General features: G+C 42.2%; 1 protein-coding gene across 3 annotated transcripts in view; it reads left to right on the plus strand.

Moving 5' to 3' along the window:
* phactr3a (phosphatase and actin regulator 3a) overlaps window positions 1-23,311 on the plus strand; it is a 60,230-nt gene that overhangs the window by 34,394 nt on the left and 2,525 nt on the right. For all 3 annotated transcript variants that reach the window (XM_021565620.2, XM_036946728.1, XM_021565619.2), the window contains 2 exons: window positions 588-741; window positions 23,175-23,230. In XM_021565620.2, the coding sequence (XP_021421295.2) occupies window positions 588-741; window positions 23,175-23,230 (210 nt within the window). The remainder of the gene's footprint in view (window positions 1-587; window positions 742-23,174; window positions 23,231-23,311) is intronic.

The following is a 23,311-nucleotide window of genomic DNA, read 5'->3' on the forward strand; positions in this document are numbered from 1 at the left end:
CAATTAGCCTATCAGAAGCTTCTAAATCCATGACATCATTTTTTGGAATTTTCCAAGCTGTTTAAAGGCACAGTCAACTTAGTGTATGCAAACTTCTGACCCCCTGGAATTGCGATACAGTGACTTATAAGTGAAATAATCTGTTTGTAAACAATTGTTGGAAAAATGACTTGTGTCATGCACAAAGTAGATGTCCTAACCGACTTGCCAAAACTATAGTATAACAAGAAATTTGTGGAGTGGTTGAAAAACGAGTTTTAATGACTCCAACATAAGTGTATGTAAACTTTTGACTTCAACTGTATAACAATAAAAAAATAGACTCTCATTTTTTAACTTTCTAACTCCTGTGTTAAACTTTTTTTGGGAAAACAGACAGACACAAATGGCAGACACAGCAGTTTTAATCTGACATATGTAAAAAGCTTGTTTTTTTTTTGGTGGGCATTATGGACTCTCCTAAACTTGAGAGGTCCACGTGATTTACAAGAAGGTTTAAGTTGCGTGTGAACATTTTAGGTTAGGTTTTTGTCCTGTGAGAGTGATCTTGAAGTGATCCCTGACGCCGTTTGTGTATGTGTGTGCAGGTACACTACCTCGCAGGCTAAGGAAGGAGCTGTTGACGGTGAAGCTTCGGAATCGGCCCAGCAAGGAGGAGCTGGAAGACCGGAATATCTTCCCGGCACGGACCGAACAGGAGCGTCAGGATATACGCCAGCAGATCGAGATGAAACTCGCCAAGTAAGTAGTCATCTTCTCTCCTCACCCACTCCTTTCTCACTTCATCTTTCCATAATACCTCACATCGTCTCGTCACCCCTTTTTCTCAAAAGGCATTGGAGAAGAAGGTCCAAGGAAATGGACCTTGGATCTTCTTGTCCAATATGGTTGGGAAGGAGGCAAGGAGCGATGAATGCCGAAAAGGCCAATTGAGAAAATCCCATCTAGATCACATCCTGTAGGCCGACCTCTATGACACCTCTTCAACATCTTTCCTACCCTAGAACAGGGGTACTACTAATTGAGAAGGTCCAGTGTCACAAATTCCCTAGATGGCAAAGGTACGGATGGATATTGTCCTTTATCAGCACTGGTACAGCGTAGTAACAAACATAGTCATCTAGGACTTAGGAAACATGTTGTTATATAAAATGTACATTAAATGAGACTAAGAATTTCTTTCAAATGTAAACATGTGCAAAATTGCATCAACATTGCTGAGGAACAAAACATTTAAATAAAATAAAGTGCATGTTTTCTGAAGAACAACGTAAAAAAAAGAAAGTTGAACAAAAATAATAATCTTAATGCACAGAACGTCACTGTGGGCCATGCGATATTCATGTATAAGTCTATCTGGGCCTTGTCCTGCATTAATGAGAGAAATTACACTTTCTGTCTCCTGCCAATGCTTTGAACTTAGGCACAAATGGTGTGAGAGCAACTCAGACACTGGTGCAGGTGTTCATTGGTGAGCCTGGTGCGGTACTTGTTTTTAATGAAGTTAATTGTAGAAACGGCTGATTAACCACTGTATGTGGAGCCAAACATGGTCAGGATTTAGTGCCAGTTTCTTGAGAACATGGACATCAGCTGCAGGCATTATCTTTCCCAGAACGTGACAGGGTTCATCACTCCATTTATAGTGATTTAACATCTACCCACCTGAAGATCTGTTTTGCTTCTTCTGACAATGAGCAGAAGCAGTTCTCTTCCAAAGTGAAATCATTAAAGCGAGCCTTGAAGTTATCCATCAGCTTCTGGAAGAAATCAACATGGGAACAGCTTTGTCTCCCTGCGTTTGCACCAGAACATTGGGGAAGTGGACAAGTTCTCCCTGGAGATAATTCACCAGCATTACCAACATTACGACCAAGAATACGACTTTCCCGAATCGGATCCTTTGTTCGTACCCCCCAGGGCAATTTAACTGATTCCAAAGGCTGTTCCAAAACACTGCAGGCGCAACACCCACCGCTTCCAAAGTCTATTACTCGCTAATGTTCAGTCTCTGGATAATAAAGTTGATGAGCGCAGGGCGAGGATTTCCTTCCAGAGAGATATCAGGGATTGTAACATACTCTGTTTCATAGAAACATGGCTCTCTCGGGATATACTGTCTGAGTCCGTACAGCTAGTTGTGTTCTCAGTTCATCGCGCAGACATGAATAAATATCTCTCCGGGAAGAAGATGGGTGGGGGTACATGTTTCATGATTAACTACTCGTGATTTGATTGTGATAACATACAGGAACTCAAGTCCTTTTGTTCACCCGACATAGAATACCTCACAATCCATTACCTCCCAAGAGAATTATCTTTGGTTATAGTCACAGCCGTGTATATTCCCCCTCAAGCCGATACCACGATGGCCCTCAAAGAACTTCACTGGACTTTATGAAAACTGGAAACCACATATTCTAAGGCTGCATTTATTGTAGCTGGGGATTTAAAAAAAGCAAATTTGAGAAAAACATTACCCACTTTCTAACAAAACATTGTTCGTAGTATTCGCACTGCTAAAACACTCAACCACTTCTACTCCAACTTTCGGGATGCCTACAAGGCCCTCCCCCTCCCTTCAGCAAATCTGATCACGACTCCATTTTGCTCCTCCCTTCCTATAGGCAGATACTCAAAAAGGAAGTACCTGTGCTAAGGACTATTCAATGCTGGTCTGACCAATCGGAATACACGCTTCAAAATTGTTTTGATCACGCGGAATGGGATATGTCCCGGGTAGCCTCCAAGAACAACATACACAAATACACTGTGACTGAGTTTATCAAGAAGTGTATGGGAGATGTTGTACCCACTGTGACTATTTAAACCTACCCTAACCAGAAACCGGACAGATGGCAGCATTCACGCAAAACTGAAAGCGTGAACAATCGCATTTAAACATGGCAAGGTGACTGGGAATATGGCTGAATACAAACAGTGTAGTTCTTCCCTCTGCAAGGCAATCAAACAGGCAAAACGTCAGTACAGAGACAAAGTGGAGTCGCAATTCATTGGCTCACACACGAGACCTATGTGACAGGGTCTACAGACAATCACGGTATACAAAGGGAAAACCAGCCACGTCCCGGACAACGTCTTGTTCCCGGACAAGCTAAAAACCTTCTTTGCCTGCGTTGAGGATAACACAGTGCCACTGACGTGGTCCGCTACCAAGGACCGGCACCAAGGGCTCTCCTTCTCCATGGGCAATGTGAGTAAGACATTTAAGCGTGTTAACCCTCGCAAGGCTGCCGGCCCAGACGGCATCCCTAGCTGCTTCCCCAGAGCATGCGCAAACTAGCTAGCTGGAGTGTTTAAGGACATATTCAATCTCTCCCTATCCCAGTCTACTGTTCCCACATGCTTCAAGATGTCCAACATTGTTACTGTACCCAAGAAAGCGAAGGTAACTGAACTAATTGACTATCACCCCGTAGCACTCACTTCTTTCGTCATGAAGTGCTTTGAGAGACTAGTCAAGGATCATATCAACTCTACCTTACCTGACACACTAGACCCACTTCAATTTGCTTATCGCCCCAAAAGATCCACAGACGATACAATTGCCATCACACTGCACACTGCACACTGCACTTGTCAATCTGGACAAGAGGTCTACCTATGTAAGAATGGTGTTCATTGACTATAGCTCAGCATTCAACACCATGGTACCCTCCAAGCTCATCATTAAGCTTGAGTCTGTACTCTGGGTCTGAACCCTGCCCTGTGCAACTGGGTCCTGGACTTCCTGACGGGCCTCCCCACAAGGATGCGTGCTCAGCCCCCTCCTGTACTCCCTGTTCACCCATGACTGCGTGGCCACGCACGCCTCCAACTCAATCATCAAGTTTGCAGATGACACAACAGTAGTAGGCCGGATTACGAACAGCCTACAGGGAGGAGGTGAGGGCCCTGGGAGTGTGGTGCCAGGAAAATAACATCTCACCCAACGTCAACAAAATAAAGGAGCCACATCTACGGGACCGCAGTGGAGAACGTGGAGAGCTTCAAGTTCCTCGGCGTACACATCACGGACAAACAGAAATTGTCCACCCACACAGACAGTGTGGTGAAGAAGGCACCTCTTCAACCTCAGGAGGCTGAATAAATTTGGCTTGGCACCTATAACCCTCACAAGATTTTACAGATGCGCAATTGAGAGCATCCTGTCGGGCTGTATCACCGCCTGGTACGGCAACTGCACCGCCCTCAACCGCAGGGCTCTCCAGAGGGTGGTGCGGCCTGCCCAATGTATCACCGGGGTCAAACTACATGCCCTCCAGGACACAGCAGCACTTAGATCTTCTGCACAGATTCTGTCAGACCTGGGCCCTGACAGTAAATCTCAGTAAGACAAAAATAATGGTGTTCCAAAAAAGGTCCAGCTGCCAGGACCACGAATACAAATTCCATCTAGACACCATTGCCCTAGAGCACACAAAAAACGATACATACATTGGCCTAAACATCAGCGCCACAGGTAACTACGACAAAGCTGTGAACGATCTGAGACAAGGCAAGAAGGGCCTTCAATGGCATCAAAAGGAACATACAATTCGACATACCAATTAGGATCTGGCAAAAAAAAATATATTTTTTTTTATTTCACCAGGTAAGCTAGTTGAGAACAAGTTCTCATTTACAACTGCGACCTGGCCAAGATAAAGCAAAGCAGTGCGACACAAACAACAACACAGTGTTACACATGGAATAAACAAGCGTACAGTCAATAACACAATAGAAGGAGGAGGTAAGGCAATAAATAGGCCATAGTAGCAAAGTAGAAAAGTAATTACAATTTAGCAGATTAACACTGTAGTGATAGATGAGCAGATGATGATTAGCAGATGATGGTGTGTAAGTAGTGATACTGGTGTGCAAAAGAGCAGCAAAGTAAATAAAAACAATATGGGGATGAGGTAGGTAGATTGGGTGGACTATTTACAGATGGACTATGTACAGCTGCAGCGACCGGTTAGCTGCTCAAATAGCTGATGTTTAAAGTTAGTGAGGGAAATGTAAGTCTCCAGCTTCAGCGATTCGTTCAAATCCCTGGCAGCAGAGAACTGGAAGGAAAGGCAGCCAAAGGAGGTGTTGGCTTTGGGGATGACCAGTGAGATATACCTGCTGGAGCGCGTGCTACGGGTGGGTGTTGTTATCGTGACCAGTGAGCTGAGATAAGGCTTTACCTAGCATAGACTTATTGATGAATATTTAGCGAGGGACAGCCGACTAGAGCATACAGGTCGCAGTGGTGGGTGGTATAAGAAGGCGCTTTGGTAACAAAACGGATGGCACTGTGATAGACTACATCCAATTAGCTGAGTGGAGTATTGGAAGCTATTTTGTATATGACATCGCCGAAGTCGAGGATCAGTAGGATAGTCAGTTTTATTAGGGTAAGTTTGGCGGCGTGAGTGAAGGATGCTTTGTTGCGATATAGGAAGCCGATTCTAGATTTGATTTTGGATTGGAGATGTTTGATATGAGCCTGGAAGGAGAGTTTACAGTCTAGCCAGACACCTAGGTATTTGTAGTTGTCCACATATTCTAGGTCAGAACCGTCCAGAGTAGTGATGCTAGTTGGGCGGGCTAAATACTTGAATCAGTTATAGAAACCATTGCCCTTTATGGTTGTGAGGTCTGGAGTCAACTCATCAACCAAGAATTCACAAAATGAGAAAAACACCAAATTGAGACTCTGCATTCAGAATTCTGCAAAAATATCCTCAGTGTACAACGTAAAACACCAAATAATGCATGAAGAGCAGAATTAGGCCAATACCTGCCAGTTATCAAAATCCAGAAAAAGAGACGTTAAATTCTACAAAGAAATTAACCTGGAGAAGAGCCCCCTAAGCAAGCTGGTCCTGGGGCTCTGCCACTGTGTACTCTCTATTTAGGGCCAAATAGAATTCTGTTACTTGACACATTGAAAATAATTTACAAAAAAAAAGAGCAAACTAGAATGCTATTTGGCCCTAAACAGAGAGTACACAGTGGCAGAATACCTGACCACTGTGACTGACCCAAAATTAAGGAAATCCTTGACTATGTACAGACTCAGTGAGCATAGCCTTGCTATTGAGGCCGCTGAAGACAGACCTGGCTCTCAAGAGAAGACAGGCTATGTGCACACTGCCCACAAAATGAGGTAGAAATTGAGCTGCCAAATGTATGACCATATTAGAGACACATACTTCCGTCAGATTACACAGACCCACAGAGAATTTGAAAACAAATCCAATTTAGATAAACTCCCATTTCTATTGGGTGAAATACCAGTGTGCAATCACAGCAGCAAGATTTGCGACCTGTTGCCACAAGAAAAGGACAACCAGTGAAGAACAAACACCATTGTAAATACAACCTATATTTGTGTTTATTTATTTTCCCTTTGTACTTTAATTAGCATATCATTATAACACTGTATATAGACATAATATGACATTTGAAATGTGTTTATTCTTTTGGAACTTTTGTCAGTGTAATGTTTACTGTTAATGTTTTATTGTTTATTTCACTTTTGTTTATTATCTGTTTCACTTGCTTTGGCAATGTAAACATGTTTCCCATAAAGCCCCTTAAATGAAAGCAAATTGAAATCTCTCCCCCTTTTTGTCAACTTCCCTTTGATGACCTCATGGATATCCTCTCCTGTGTGTGTGCTTCCAGATGTGTTAAGCCCAACAGCTCCTCACAGAATTCCTTCTTTGTTTCGTTATAAAATCTGACAAACACCAGAAACTGGACATTATCAGTGTTATCTGTTGATTCATCCACAGCTAATGAAATGCATGGTGCATTCTGAATGGCCTCATCAACTTGTGAAGTTAAATCTTCAGCTCATATTTCAGTTCTCCTCGTTGCTGTGGAATCTGACAGTGGGATCTGTTTGATTTTTCCCCGATGTCATATTTTTGTTTACCTTAAAGCAAGGTGTCAGCAACTTCACACACGCGCATTCTTTTACCATCTCAGCGTCTGAATTATTCTTCCTTTTCCCCAAACCCAAACTGTCCTCAGTGAACACTCCATTGCATGTTGTTGGGCTGTAAGGGAATTGACAAGGACTTTAGTGGACTTCTCATATTGGGATTTGAGTTGTTTGTTCTCACCTCCGTGTTCAGGGGATAAGTCTGATCTAATTTATTTTGCCTGGTGCCATAATGGCGTTTAACATTGGCACTTTTCACGAGAGCTACGGACTCACTGCATATCAGGCACATTGGTTTTGTGCTAGTTGCGGGGAGAATGACTACTGTTCCGTCCACTAGTCTTTGAATATACGGTTTTCAGAGTCAACTTTTTTTTAAGAAGCCATATTAAGAAAGATAAAGGTAACTAAGCACCTGTCTGTGATATTTACAGTTGAACCGCGGTTAAATATTTCTGTTTATTTCCGCCTGCTTGTCCCAAGGTTCCGCAGAGGATATTTGGATTAATGTGATTGGGTAAAACGCCTCTTGTACTTGCATATAACCACTCGATTGGATTAGACGGGGCACTAGTAGATACGGGTGTTGCTTCGGGAGAAAGAGAGAGAGAGTGAGAAAAAGAGGCCCACTGCGTCCGGTTGATTTAAAAAAAAAAGCTGTCTAGAAACAATGGATTGACTTTTATATAACAAAATGCAATGTTGTCCGGTTCTCTGGGTCCGGGTCTGGACCACGGTCCGCCAGTTGAGTTGGGCGGCCCTAGAATGTATGTAAGCAGACCTGGGTTCAAATACTATTTGAAATCTTTAAAATGCCTGCAATATGGGTAGGATTTGCAGGTCTGGAACTATTCTACTGGTAATCACAAATAAAGTATTTGAAAAATTATTTAAAATAGTTCTTGAACCCAGGTCTGGATGGAAGACATTAACCTGAAGGCTCTTTCGGGACATAAGACCACACCATTGATATTGATTGCAAATGAATGTCAATATAAATACAGTAAATTCCAGAGCGACTTACAGGAGCAAATAGGGTTAAGTGCCTTGCACATGGGCACATTGACAAATTGTTCACCTATGAATGTCCATGAGTGGAGAGTCTGAACAATTAGTGTTAGGAAGGGATGAAAATGTAAACTTAATGGTAGTGGTTATGTAATGTTGAACAGTGGAGGGTTTAGAGTGGAGGTGAGAAAGACGATCTGATCTAGGAGGATTACCTCCTTGGCTTGCATTGACTTGATTTGCGTCCGTCAGTTAATCTGACATTGTTTTGTACATACTTTGGAATTGATGCTTGGACTCGGCCAATCCTGATCCCGGATCAGTCGCTCTATTGTGTTGGATTAATTTTACAGCGGCCAGGTGCTAAACCAGCTGATTGAACTAATCAAGGTCTTGACCAAACCAATCCCTAGTTGAGGAAGAGAGATTTTATCACCAATTGGAGTAAGATCCTGCAAACTCGAAATGTGGTTCATTTGTGGACCTGAGTTATACAATTAGAACGTGGTTCACTATGGTGGTAAAATACCCAGATTCCTTCTCAAGAGCAAAAAATCTTTGATTTCAAGAATGTTCCTGGAGAGTTAAAGATAAGAAATCCGGAATCCTGAATTTCCTGTTTTCTTTTGCCTCATTTGTGTTTGTGTACTGTTTTGGTTTACTGTATGTGCCAACCACACACAAGACATTCCCTCACAGGAAGTTATTAGAATTCGAACTTCCAGTAACAGTCTTAGCTATGTACAGGCCAGCGGGACACTATGGATGTGGATACATCACACTTCTCTAAACAAAAGCCGTTAGAGAATGTTTTGGTACGAGGACAGAATGTGAAGGAATTTAAGAACTATAACTGCTGTGTTGCTCATCACCATTTTGTCAAGCTAGGGGTACACCATCATGTTATGTAACCAGCCATGTAACAACTCACAGTTGAGTGCTACTCATCTTCAAGAAAAAGATTTAACAGTCAGACCCATGGAAACGATCAACCTCAGGCTATTCTTAGTTCCCGCTCGTACCACAGGGTCCTTAAAGTGTAATATTGTCACTGGACAACAAAAACAATTCACTACCAGCTGCAAACAAACACCTTATGTAAAAGGTCAGAGCAAAGCAGCATGACTCCGGCTTGCGTAAGAGCCCCTCTAGCATGGGAGTGAGATGTGGAGCTGTCTGGGGAGAAGGTCACATTGAGAGCACCATTGTAGGCTAGTCACACAAAAGACCACCAATCTGCGCATAAAGTAATTTTTATTTTTTATTTAAATGGATGGATTCGATGCACACAATGCAATTGCAAGTTGTATTTGGAACTTAATAACTTAGTAATATGCTTTCCTGTCTATTTTAAATATTATAGTTATTTTTGCTCAATGATCATGTGCACTGCCATTTGCTTCTGCGAAATTCTGTCTTGTGTGTGTAAAGAACTGTCACCAAATCCTGGTCTTGGAGAACAACCGTGTGTCCTGTAGGCAATGTGTACTGAATTAGGACCATTGAGATGAACTGTTGAACAAAATTCAAGGGACCGCTATACATCTAACATTTCTCCCCCTAAATGTCTTAGTTTTGACCATTGAATTAAGCCTGGTTATGATGTGATGCATACACAGTGGGCCTCCAGGACCAAGACTTAGAGTCCTGAGGGATCACTGTGGAAGATAACTCACAGGAGCAATGTGGTTAGTGAAAGCTCCACCACTACATTGCTCCTACCTATCCAGACTACTGAAATCAGCAAACATTGAAAGGTAAGGGGAAGGGGCAGGCATAGTAGGATTATCCTACTATATTGCAATTTGTGCTCCCATTTTCTAGCCACTGTTACCTCCAGACAAAATAGAGACCACATATGAAAAGGTCCACTGTATATGGTAAACGTTCAGATTCCAACACCAGGGTAGACATTTTGTTGAGGTCCTGAGCTGCTTATTTCTTCTTTACGTGGTGCCATTAGTGCGTACAGTGCATACGGAAAGTATTCAGACCCCTTGGACTTTTTCCACATTTTGTCACGTTACAGCCTTTTTCTAAAATTCATTCAATTGTTTTTTACCCTCATCAACCTACACACAATAATACCCCATAATGACAAAGCAAAAACAGTTTTTTCTTAAATAACTTAAATATTACATTTGCGTAAGTATTCAGACCCTTTTCTCAGTACTTTGTTGAAGCACCATTGACAGAGATTATAGCATCGAGTCTTATTGGGTATGACGCTACAAGCTTGGCACACCTGTATTTGGGGAGTTTCTCCCATTCTTCTCTGCAGATCCTCTCAAGCTCTGTCAGGTTGGATGGGGAGCATCGCTGCACAGCTATTTTCTGGTCTCTCCAGACATGTTCAATCAGGTTCAAGTCCGGGCTCTGGATGGGCCACTCAAGGACATTCAGAGACTTGTTCCGAAGCCACTCCTGCATTGTCTTGGCTGTGTGCATAGGGTCGTTGTCCTGTTGGAATGTAAACCCTTGCCACAGTCTGAGGTCCCGAGCAGGCTTTCTTAAAGGATTTCTCTGTACTTTGCTCCGTTTATCTTTTCCTTGACCCTGACTAGTCTCCCAGTCCCTGCCGCTGAAAAACATCCCCACAGCATGATGCTGCCACAGCTTCACCGTAGGGATAGTGTCAGGTTTCTTACAGACGTGATGGTTGGCATTCAGGCCAAAGAGTACAGTCTTGCTTTCATCAGACCAGAGAATATTGTTTCTCATTGTCTGATAGTCCTTTATGTGCCTTTTGGCAAACTCCAAGTGGGCTGTCATGTGCCTTTTACTGAGGAGTGGCTTCCGTCTGGCCACTCTACCATAAAGGTCCGATTGGTGGAGTGCTGCAGAGATGGTTGTCCTTCTGGAATGTTCTCCCATCACAGAGGAACTCTGGAGCTGTCAGTGACTATCGGGTTCTTAGTCAACTCCCTGATCAAGGCCCTTCTCCCCGATTGCTCTGTTTGGCCGGGCGGCCAGCTTCTTCCAACTTCTTCCGAACTTCTTCCATTTAAGAATGATGGAGGCCTTCCCCAGGTATGTGCCTAGACACAATCCTGTCTCTGAGCTTTACGGACAATTGCTTCAACATCATGGCTTGGTTTTGCTCTGACATATACTGTCAACTGTGGACCTTATATAGACAGATGTGTGCCTTTCCAAATCATATCCAATCAATTGCATTTACCAGGTAGAAACATCTCAAGGATGATCAATGGAAACAGGATGCACCTGAGCTCAATTTTGAGTCTCATAGCAAAGGGTCTGAATAGTTATGTAAATAAGGTATTTCGTTATTTTTATACATTTGAAAACATTTCCAAAAACCTGTTTTTGCTTTGTCATTATGGGGTATTGTGTGTACATTGATGAGGGGCAACAAATATTTGATCAATTTTAGAATAAGGCTGTAACCTAAAAAAAATAGGAAAAAGGGAAGGGGTCTAAATGCTTTTCGAATGCGCTGTATAGGTGCCCGTTTGCCGTGCATGCTCCATATTTTGGTTACACTGCGCTTTTTCAGAGAGGGGAAAGCCCAACTACATTTAGCCCTAAAGATGGTGGAGAAGAGGGAAGCTTAATGGAGGAGTAAAGCCTATTTCCCAAGGGTACTCTTAATGAATGACAAAATAGTCTATAACTCCGAGCTCAGATCTCCAAAGATGACTGCTAGCTTAGATTGAATCGTCTTTTTCTGAGCCTCTTTCCACGTCGGAGAAACCGCCAGCCAGATAAAAAGCAGAAAAAAAGATGCTGTCCTAGCTTCTCACTGGGATAATGACACCTTGCCTGTCCGTTGTCTCAGAGTGAGATGACCTTTCCATCTATAGCACTCTGCTCTCTGCCTGCCACTTCTGCTGTGGTGGCGCTTCACCGGTGCTATTCTTAGCTTGGAGACTATTGAATAATACATCACGGTGCACTCCTATCTCTCCGCCTCCCCACTCCTCCTCAAATGTGTGTTATTGAGGAGTTATGTGAGGAGAAATGGTGGGGGAAGGGCAATACAGTTACAGTAGGCCAGAATGCAGGAGATGGGGATTTTCCATTTTAAAGAAGAGTGGAATTTCGAACTCATTCTTTTTTTTTAATGACAGGATAGGAGCAGACGAAGGGAGACAGAGTAATTAATGGGAGCAGAAATGTGTAGAGTTCATGCCTCAATAGAACCGGGATCCCCACTACAGGGGAAGTGTATGGTTTCTGAGTTTTTTTACCCGCCTGACCAGACTCCGGGCCAGCAAGAGGTGTGTTTTGTGGAGAGCTGGTTTATTGTGACTGCTCGCTGCAGTCTGGCTGCCAATTTGTGGCTGAAGGAGAAAAGGAAGCGAATGCCTATTGCAACCACCCACTCAAGGCTGTCTATCCTTTTCTCTCCATGCACAAGCAATGCTTTACATATTTATACTAGTATTAGACAATTTGAGTAATACCCATCTAGCACATAACATTCTGAGAACCATGTTTCTTAGAGCTTGGTGGAGCGTGGTTGTCCTATGGTTATTTTGCATACAACCTTCCCACAACTTTCTCGGAAAGGTACAGGATAGTTGCTTGGCTTTGGAACATTCCCAGCACATTTAAGGAACTTGATAATAAAAAAAAAACGTTTTTTTTCTTGGTATTTCAATACTTTAACAGAACGTTTCCTAAAAGTTCAAACATGGTTACATTTAATTTACATTTTGGAAATGTTCTAGGAACGTTTCCAAAATGAGATTGGGAATGTTCACATATAGTCCAGAGAACGTTAAGAAACAAATGTTCTTTTGTGCAAATTTTAGTACTTCAGCATAACTTTTCCCACAGGTGTCCACATGGTTCTATTTAAAATAATAATCTCACATTGTTCCAAGAACATTAACAAACAACGTTATTCTGTGGAAATTTCAGTACTTCAGCATAACGTTTCCTAAAAGTTTCTTTGTGGTTCTATTTAAAGTCATGTTCTCAAATTGTTCCCGAGAATATTAAGAAAATGTTCCATAAAAACCTGTAGTAATGTTCAGAGAACATTCTAAGAATGTCATTAAAAACATAATCATTCTGTTCTCAGCATCAACCAAATGCTTTCTTTCTTCTATCTTGTTAAGTGTGTTCAGGTGTGTTGGCCACACCTGATCTTAATGAGTGCTTGTTTCCTTTGAACCGGGGTCTGTTTGAATAGCCTAAAATTAACAACTTTGTATGAGTTTAAAAAACATGGCAAACTAGCTCCATCCTGGTGGCGCAGTGGAATAATTCCATGGCTAAAAAACAGAAGATCATAAGTTCAAATCTCACTGATGCCGTGCCACTATAAAAAAATATATATTTGCATGATTAATGCCTAAGCAAATTAATTTCCATGTGTCCTATCTGTGCTTGGAGTTCAAAACAATTAACCGAAGCTAGCAGTGTTAAGTCTTATTGAAACGTGTTCTCAGAAAGTTAATTAATAACCTATCATTTCTGTTCTCGGAATGTAAATTAAACCTCCCAGGAAAAATTTCAGGGAACCATAGTAAAACCTTGCAAACTAAAATGTTACGTTCCCGGAACAGACAAAATTCACTTCCGTTCTCAGAATGTTTAAAAAACCTTCAGTTTTACCGGCCGGGAAACATATTGCTTCATTCCCAGAACCAATGGTAACCAAAATAACTTCCAAGGGACCAAATGTGCTAGCTGGGAATAGGCCGGGATTCAATCCAAGGGGTGTTATAAAGCATTACACAATAACAGACTTTTTAAGGTACTTTACTTTTGAGCCGATATGCGTTTACCATGTCTTTGCGAATGTTTGGGAAAAATGCCTTTAAAAGGCGCATTGTTGGCTGAATAGCCATTTCAGGACAGTGGGTACCTATACACCTGCAATACACTGCATTATCATCCCATGTGCTACAGTATGTTCAAGAAAAGTAGATGTTCTGAACTGTACTGTATCTTAGAGAGCTGTCCTTGGGTCAAAATGAAATGTATAGGGTAGGAAACGTCAAAACATCTAATGAGCGCTTAGTCTCTCGACTTTCCGTCTCCAAATAAATTAAGATATTACTTTTTTTGCCAAGAATAGCCAATGTTCTGCACATACACACAGCTGTTATTAGGCCTACACTGTAGTAAGGGTTCCCTGGGAAGAATCCATTGTCTTCCACGAGAAAATGTCGCTAAGCCACACAGCGGCCAGGTCAACGTCATGGTGATATAGCGTCCATTGGGGCTTTGAGAGTGACTCCATTTCATTTGATGAAAATGTTATGCCTTTATCACACACTCGCACTGGAGTGACAGATGTAGGATACACAGTGAGCTCCAAAAGTATTGGGACAGTGACAATGGTGTTGTTTTTTTGGCTCTGTACTCCAGCTCTTTAGATTTGAAATGATACGATGACTATGTGGTTAAAGTGCAGACTGTCAGCTTTAATTTGAGTGTGTTGTCATCGATATTGGGTGAACCGTTTAGAAATGCCATACTTTTTGCACATGGTACCCTAAAATGGGGGAACTAAACGTATTGGGACAAATTCACTTGTGTGTATTAAAGTAGAAAGAATTAAGTATCTGGTCCCATATTCATAGCACACAATGACTACATCAAGCTTGTGACTCTACAAATTTGTTGGATGCATTTGCTGTTTGTTTTGGTTGTGTTTCAGATTATTTTGTGCCCAATAGAAATTCGTTGTAAATAATGTAGTGTCCTCTTGGAGTAATTTTTATTTTAAATAAGAATAAAATATGTTTCTAAACACTTATAGATTCATGTGGATGCCCCCCTGATTACACATAACCCTGAATGAATTGTGAATAATTATGAGTGAGATACAACATTTTAAATGAGAACAGAGACTCATACAGACACACAAATATCATACACCCAAGACATGCTAACCTCTCACCATTACAGTAACAGGGGAGGTTAGCATTGTTTGGAGGAGTATGATATTTGTGTGTCTATACTCACTCATCGTTATTCACAATTCATGAAGGATTATCTGTAATCATGGTTCAAATCACAGTTGAAATCCAAAGTGTTAAAGTAAAAAATTGTCACTGTCCCAATACTTTTGGAGCTCACTGTAGTTGGTGGCTAGTGTTGTCAAGTTCTTTTTTTTTGTGGAGGACAGACTATTATACTGCCATGTTCACAAATAAATGTCTTATTGGACAAAACAAGTTTGATTTGAATTGAGCATATCTGACACAAGATTGTGTATTAGGCTGACAAAACTTTACATAAAATCATGCAGAACCAATAAATATTAGAACTGAAAAGTAAATGCTGTAATTTGTGCATCTCTGGAAATACTAAAATAACATGGCCTTGTATTAATGTTCCTTGGAAAACGATTTGATCAGACAAATAAGTTAATGAATTATTCAACAGTATTGCTAGTAGCAAGTCTGTATTGACAGTGATTCTTATAAATGTATAAATGCTGTATAAATGTCCGAACCTAGCACAGCTGTCTAAAATATCATAAGCCAAACTCTCAACTCTGTTTCTGGTTTATGTTGTCATTTCAGTCAACGATGTATAGTTTCAAAATATGCTAACTGTCATGTTGATCTCATGGACTCCTATGTATTTGAGTGGTTCCCCAGCTCCACCCGTCAGCTTATCAAACAAAATGGCAAGGTTAGGCTGTTGAAATTATAAGTCTCTGTTCTCATTTACATTTTTTATTTAACCTTTATTTAAATAGGCAAGTCAGTTAAGAACAAGTTCTTATTTACAATGATGGCCTACCAAAAGGCTTCCTGCAGGGACGGGGACTGGGATTAAAAAATATATATAAAATAAAAATATAGGACAAAAAGAGAGACAACTCAACACTACATATTGAGAGACCTAAAGTCAACAACATAGCAAGGCAGTAACACATGAAAACACAGCATGGTAGCAACACAACATGGTAGCAGCACAAAACATGGCACAAACATTATTGGGCACAAACAACAGCACAAAGGGCAAGGGGGTAGAGACAACAATACATCACGCAAAGCAGCCACAACTGTCAGTAAGGGTGTCCATGATTGAGTCTTTGAATTAAGAGATTGAGATAAAACTGTCCAGTTTGAGTGTTTGTTGCAGCTCGTTCCAGTCGCTGCAGCGAACTGAAATGAGGAGCGACCCAGTGATGTGTGTGCTTTGGGGACCATTAACAGAATGTGACTGGCAGCACGCGTGTTGTATGTGGTGGATGAGAGCTGCAGTGGATATCTCAGATAGGGGGTAGTGAGGCCTAAGAGGGTTTTATAAATAAGCATCAACCAGTCGGTCTTACGATGGGTATACAGAGATGACCAGTGTACAGAGGAGTATAGAGTGCAGTGATGTTCGCTATAAGGAGCATTGGTAGAAAATCTGATGGCCAAATGTTAAAGAACATCTAGCTACTCGAGAGCACCCTTACCTGCCGATCTATAAATGATGTCTCCGTAATCTAGCATGGGTAGGATGGTTATCTGAATCAGGGTTAGTTTAGCAGCTGGAGTGAAAGGGGAGTGATTACGATAGAGGAAACCAAGTCTAGATTTAACTTTAGCCTGCAGCTTTGATATGTCCTGAGAGAAGGACAGTGTACTGTCTAGCCATACTCCCAAGTACTTACAGTGCCTTGCGAAAGTATTCGGCCCCCTTGAACTTTGCGACCTTTTGCCACATTTCAGGCTTCAAACATAAAGATATAAAACTGTATTTTTTTGTGAAGAATCAACAACAAGTGGGACACAATCATGAAGTGGAACGACATTTATTGGATATTTCAAACTTTTTTAACAAATCAAAAACTGAAAAATTGGGCGTGCAAAATTATTCAGCCCCCTTAAGTTAATACTTTGTAGCGCCACCTTTTGTTGCGATTACAGCTGTAAGTCGCTTGGGGTATGTCTCTATCAGTTTTGTACATCGAGAGACTGACATTTTTTCCCATTCCTCCTTGCAAAACAGCTCGAGCTCAGTGAGGTTGGATGGAGAGCATTTGTGAACAGCAGTTTTCAGTTCTTTCCACAGATTCTCGATTGGATTCAGGTCTGGACTTTGACTTGGCCATTCTAACACCTGGATATGTTTATTTTTGAACCATTCCATTGTAGATTTTGCTTTATGTTTTGGATCATTGTCTTGTTGGAAGACAAATCTCCGTCCCAGTCTCAGGTCTTTTGCAGACTCCATCAGGTTTTCTTCCAGAATGGTCCTGTATTTGACAGTGGGGATGGTGTGTTCAGAGTGATGAGCTGTGTTGCTTTTACGCCAAACATAACGTTTTGCATTGTTGCCAAAAAGTTCAATTTTGGTTTCATCTGACCAGAGCACCTTCTTCCACATGTTTGGTGTGTCTCCCAGGTGGCTTGTGGCAAACTTTAAACAACAACTTTTTATGGATATCTTTAAGAAATGGCTTTCTTCTTGCCACTCTTCCATAAAGGCCAGATTTGTGCAATATACGACTGATTGTTGTCCTATGGACAGAGTCTCCCACCTCAGCTGTAGATCTCTGCAGTTCATCCAGAGTGATCATGGGCCTCTTGGCTGCATCTCTGATCAGTCTTCTCCTTGTATGAGCTGAAAGTTTAGAGGGACGGCCAGGTCTTGGTAGATTTGCAGTGGTCTGATACTCCATCCATTTCAATATTATCGCTTGCACAGTGCTCCTTGGGATGTTTAAAGCTTGGGAAATCTTTTTGTATCCAAATCCGGCTTTAAACTTCTTCACAACAGTATCTCGGACCTGCCTGGTGTGTTCCTTGTTCTTCATGATGCTCTCTGCGCTTTTGACGGACCTCTGAGACTATCACAGTGCAGGTGCATTTATACGGAGACTTGATTACACACAGGTGGATTGTATTTATCATCGTTAGTCATTTAGGTCAACATTGGATCATTCAGAGATCCTCACTGAACTTCTGGAGAGAGTTTGCTGCACTGAAAGTAAAGGGGCTGAATAATTTTGCACGCCCAATTTTTCAGTTTTTGATTTGTTAAAAAAGTTTGAAATATCCAATAAATGTCGTTCCACTTCATGATTGTGTCCCACTTGTTGTTGATTCTTCACAAAAAAATACAGTTTTATATCTTCATGTTTGAAGCCTGAAATGTGGCAAAAAGAATACTTTCGCAAGGCACTGTATATGAGGTGACTACCGCAAGCTCTAAACCCTCGGAGGTAGTAATCACACCTGTAGGGAGAGGGGCATTCTTCTTACCAAACCACATGACCTTTGTTTTGGAGGTGTTCAGAACAAGGTTAAGGATAGAGAAAGCTTGTTGGACACTAAGAAAGCTTTTTTTTTAGATTGTTTAACACAAAATCTAGGTAGGGGCCAGCTGAGTATAAGACTGTATCATCTCCATATAAATGGATGAGAGAACTTCCTACTGCCTGAGCTACAGTGGGGCAAAAAAGTATTTAGTCAGCCACCAATTGTGCAAGTTCTCCCACTTAAAAAGATGAGAGAGGCCTGTAATTTTCATCATAGGTACACTTCAACTATGACAGACAAAATGGAAAAAAAATCCAGAAAATCACATTGTAGGATTTTTAATGAATTTATTTGCAAATTATGGTGGGAAATAAGTATTTGGTCAATAACAAAAGTTTATCTCAATACTTTGTTATATACCCTTTGTTGGCAATGACAGAGGTCAAACGTTTTCTGTAAGTCTTCACAAGGTTTTCACACACTGTTGCTGGTATTTTGGCCCATTCCTCCATGCAGATCTCCTCTAGAGCAGTGATGTTTTGGGGCTGTTGCTGGGCAACACGGACTTTCAACTCCCTCCAAAGATTTTCTATGGGGTTGAGATCTGGAGACTGGCTAGGCCACTCCAGGACCTTGAAATGCTTCTTACGAAGCCACTCCTTCATTGCCCGGGCGGTGTGTTTGGTATCATTGTCATGCTGAAAGACCCAGCCACGTTTCATCTTTAATGCCCTTGCTGATGGAAGGAGGTTTTCACTCAAAATCTCATGATACATGGCCCCATTCATTCTTTCCTTTACACAGATCAATCGTCCTGGTCCCTTTGCAGAAAAACAGCCCCAAAGCATGATGTTTCCACCCCCATGCTTCACAGTAGGTATTGTGTTCTTTTGCTGCAACTCAGCATTCTTTGTCCTCCAAACACGACGAGTTGAGTTTTTACCAAAAAGTTATATTTTGGTTTCATCTGACCATATGACATTCTCCCAATCTTCTTCTGGATCATCCAAATGCTCTCTAGCAAACTTCAGATGGGCCTGGACATGTACTGGCTTAAACAGGGGGACACGTCTGGCACTGCAGGATTTGAGTCCCTGGCGGCGTAGTGTGTTACTGATGGTAGGCTTTGTTACTTTGGTCCCAGCTCTCTGCAGGTCATTCACTAGGTCCCCCCGTGTGGTTCTGGGATTTTTGCTCACCGTTCTTGTGATCATTTTGACCCCACGGGGTGAGATCTTGCGTGGAGCCCCAGATTGAGGGGATTTTCTTTTCTCATTTTGTCTGACATAGTTGAAGTGTACCTATGATGAAAATTACAGGCCTCTCTCATCTTTTTAAGTGGGAGAACTTGCACAATTGGTGGCTGACTAAATACTTTTTTGCCCCACTGTATGTTGTTGGTGTAAATTGAGAAGAGCGCGGGGCCTAGGATCGAGCCTTGGGGTACTCCCTTGTTGACAGGTAGTGGCTGAGACAGCAGATGTTTTGACTTTATACACTGCACTCTTTGAGAGAGGTAGTTAGCAAACCAGGCCAAAGACCCCTCAGAGACACCAATACTCACGAGAATGGAATGGTCTACCGTATCAAAAGCTTTGGCCAAGTCAATTAAAATAGTAGCACAGAGGTGCTGACCTGTTGCACCCTCTACAACCACTGTAATTATTATTATCTGACCCTGGTCATCTATGAACATTTGAACATCTTGGCCATGTTCTATTATAATCTCCACCCGGCATAGCCAGAAGAAGACTGGCCACTCCTCATAGCCTGGTTCCTCTCTAGGTTTCTTCCTAGGTTCTGGCCTTTCTACATCTGCATTGTTTGCTGTTTGTGGTTTTAGGCTAAGTTTCTGTACAGCACTATGTGACATCAGCTGATGTAAGAACAGCTTATAAATACATTTGATTGATTGACATTGCTTAGAATTAAGGGCAATGGTGACATCATTGAGGACCTTTAAGGTTGCAGTGACAAATCCATAACCTGAGCGGAAACCAGATTGCATACCAGCGGGAATACTATAGACATCAAGAAAGCCAGCCAGTTGATTATTGACAAGTTTTTCCAACATTTTTGATAAACAGGCCAAAATAGAAATAGGCTTATAACAGTTAGGATCAACCTGATCTCCCCCTTTAAATAACCGGCGGACCGTGGCTGCCTTCCAAGCAATGGGAACCTCCCCAGAAAGTATAGACAGGTTAAAAAGGTTGGAGTATCACGTTTCAGGTAAGACCCAAATTCAGACTGTGTCGTAGTAACAATGTTTATTACAGCAACCAGGGGCAGGCAAACGACAGGTCAAGGCAGGCAGGGGTAGATTACCCAGAGTCGTGGGGCAAAGGTACAGGACGGCATGCAGGCTCAGGGTCAGGGCAGGCAGAAAGGTCAAAAACCGGGAAAACTAGAAAGCGAACTGGCAACAGAAACAGAGAACACAGGTATAAATAAACAGGAGATAAGGGGGAAGATGGGCGACACCTGGAGGGGGGTGGAGACAATCACAAAGACAGGTAAAACAGATCAGGGTGTGACACAGAGATAGGCTTGGCGATGATAGGGGCAGCGACCTTAAAGAAGAAAGGATCTAAACCATCTGATCCAGATGGTTTTTTGAGGTCAAGTTTCAGGATCTCCTTTAGCACCTCGGACTCAGTGAACGCCTGCAGGGAGAAACTTTGTAGCGGATCAGGGGAAAAAGCGGGAGAAGGGTCAGGGCTAGTCGCATTAGAAATGGTGGGAGATGAGGAAATGTTGGATGGGCAAGGATGCATGTCTGAATCCTGAATCCTGGCTCCTGAGCCTGGGTTTGCGCCCAGGCTCTGTCGTAGCCAGCCGCGACCGGGAGGTCCGTGGGGCGACGCACAATTGGCCTAGCGTCGTCCGGGTTAGGGAGGGGTTTGGCCGGTAGGGATATCCTTGTCTCATCGCGCACCAGCGACTCCTGTGGCGGGCCGGGCGCAGTGCGCTCTAACCAAGGTTGTCAGGTGCATGGTGTTTCCTCCGACACATTGGTGCGGCTGGCTTCCGCGTTGGATGCATGCTGTGTTAAGAAGCAGTGCGACTTGGTTGGGTTGTGTATCGGAGGACGCATGACTTTCAACCTTCGTCTCTCCCGAGCCCGTACGGGAGTTGTAGCGATGAGACAAGATAGTAGGTACTAAAAACAAGGGCAGGCAGAATGAAATTGGGGAGAAAAAGGGGTAAAACAAATTAAAAAATAAAAGAATCCTGACTCAGTGAAGTGGTGATTAAAGAGCTCAGCCATGTGCTTCTTGTCAGTAACAATCACATCATCAACATTAAGGGACATGGGCAGCTGTGAGGAGGAGGGTTTATTCTCCAGAACGTCTTGGATTTAGACCGAGAGAGAACTGCTCCTTAAAGTAACTAACTTTAATAGTAGCCTAAGTGCACTAAGTTCTCATTTGAGTATGTGGGTGCCGAGCCTTTCACCAAATGCAATTCTTGAGGTGGAGTAACTCTGCAAGATCACGGTAGAATCTGTTTTTAATTCTAATTTTCTTTATAGGGGTGTGTTTGTTAACAATACCACTGAAAATATTTTTAAAAAAGGTCCACGCCTCTTAGACAGAGGAGATCAAGCTGATTCTATACGATTTTACAATTGAAGCCATTGTATTCTTTATGCTGTTCAATGTCATCATCCAACTCTTGATTATTAAATGTAATAACATTGATTTCGTTTAGTCGTCTTGTCATAATAGTAGTATTATTAAATACATTGTCTTGAATACAAGCATGATTTTTCTGTATTTGCATTTCATTGTATGCATTTGGTACGTATATACGTTGCCTATAACTGTTAGGGCTCCAGTAAATTGATCACCTCTTCAGAGGGAAAGAGCAGCAGTGTGGGAGGGCAATGGGCACTACTGCCACAATACCCAGCTGTGGCACGTCAGTGGCGAGTTCAGCGCGTGCGACTTCAAGGTGTGTGACCTGACTTTGGTCCTCACTCAGAGCTCTGGAATTGAGGTTTGAAGTTGGTCGGGGGCGAGACATGCTGTGAGGTTGTGTGGTGCACTCTGTCTCGCTACCTTTATCTTTTGGGCGGTGAGTTTGCCACATGCACTGAGGGCTGAGCCCTATCTATTATTGATATCAAAGTCTTTGAAATGCTCACATGCACAGGTGACTCTAAAGTCAGGGGCATTTGGTTTTTGTGGACTGTTTGAAGCTTTGATGGTGAGGTTTAAGCAAACATGAATTAGTCATTATTTTGAGTTGCTTATTTGTATGACCCAGGGACCATCTTATTAGTATCCCATCATTTTTATTACATTTTAAGAAAAAACGTATATACAGTTTTGTAATCAGTTTGAGATAGGCCTATAGATGTGTTGTAGCTAGCTACCCATATCAGGAGTGAGTATATACATTTAGATAGGTGAGTCAAGATGATACATAAAGGCTAATTGTAGCCAATTTTACAATTCGAAACAAAAGCATTTGAAGAATAGAAGCAACTTTGTGACTGAGAATATGTTGTCTGAGTGATCGTGGATAACTTGAGTGGGAATCTCGTATGCACCTCCTCCCGATAGCAAATTATACATTCATTCGGGAAAGGGGGAGGTTCGCCTGAGTAGCGCATCACGACTCAGTTCAAGAAGGGTGCTGCCTGTGTGTGTGGAGTAGACTGCAATGGATGACAGTGAAGCGCGCAGCTGCACATGCAACAACAGACGACAGTAGACTTAGTGTTTGCTCTTCGTCTCTCTGATAATACACGATTTGAGACAATAAGTTAAGACAGCCAGAGGTTTCAACAGCGGTAAAACGTGAAATACAAAGAAATCGCGCGTCTGTGGGTATTCCAGATGTGGGGGGCGCCTCTAGTAAAGCATCACAGTCGAGGTTTAGACGCGAGATGGAAAAACAAGGTGTTCCCCAATAGAACGACTACATTGAGGAGAATGATAGGCGAACTTGGTTTAAAAGTCTACTTATTTGATGTTGACCTAGCTTGAATCGAAAATGGTTCAGAACGTGGTTCTGGTATTTTTTCGCAGGAGACTCAGCCAGAGGCCGAACGTTGAGGAGTTGGAAAGCCGGAATATTCTGAAACGTGAGTTGTAAAACTGCCTTTTTATTTACATTTCTGCACTTTTTATGTTTCTTTTCGTTGAGTAATGTGAAATTCATGCGC

This window comes from Oncorhynchus mykiss, chromosome 16 (genome assembly GCF_013265735.2).
Source record: "Oncorhynchus mykiss isolate Arlee chromosome 16, USDA_OmykA_1.1, whole genome shotgun sequence".
Classification (NCBI taxonomy): Eukaryota; Metazoa; Chordata; class Actinopteri; order Salmoniformes; family Salmonidae; genus Oncorhynchus; species Oncorhynchus mykiss.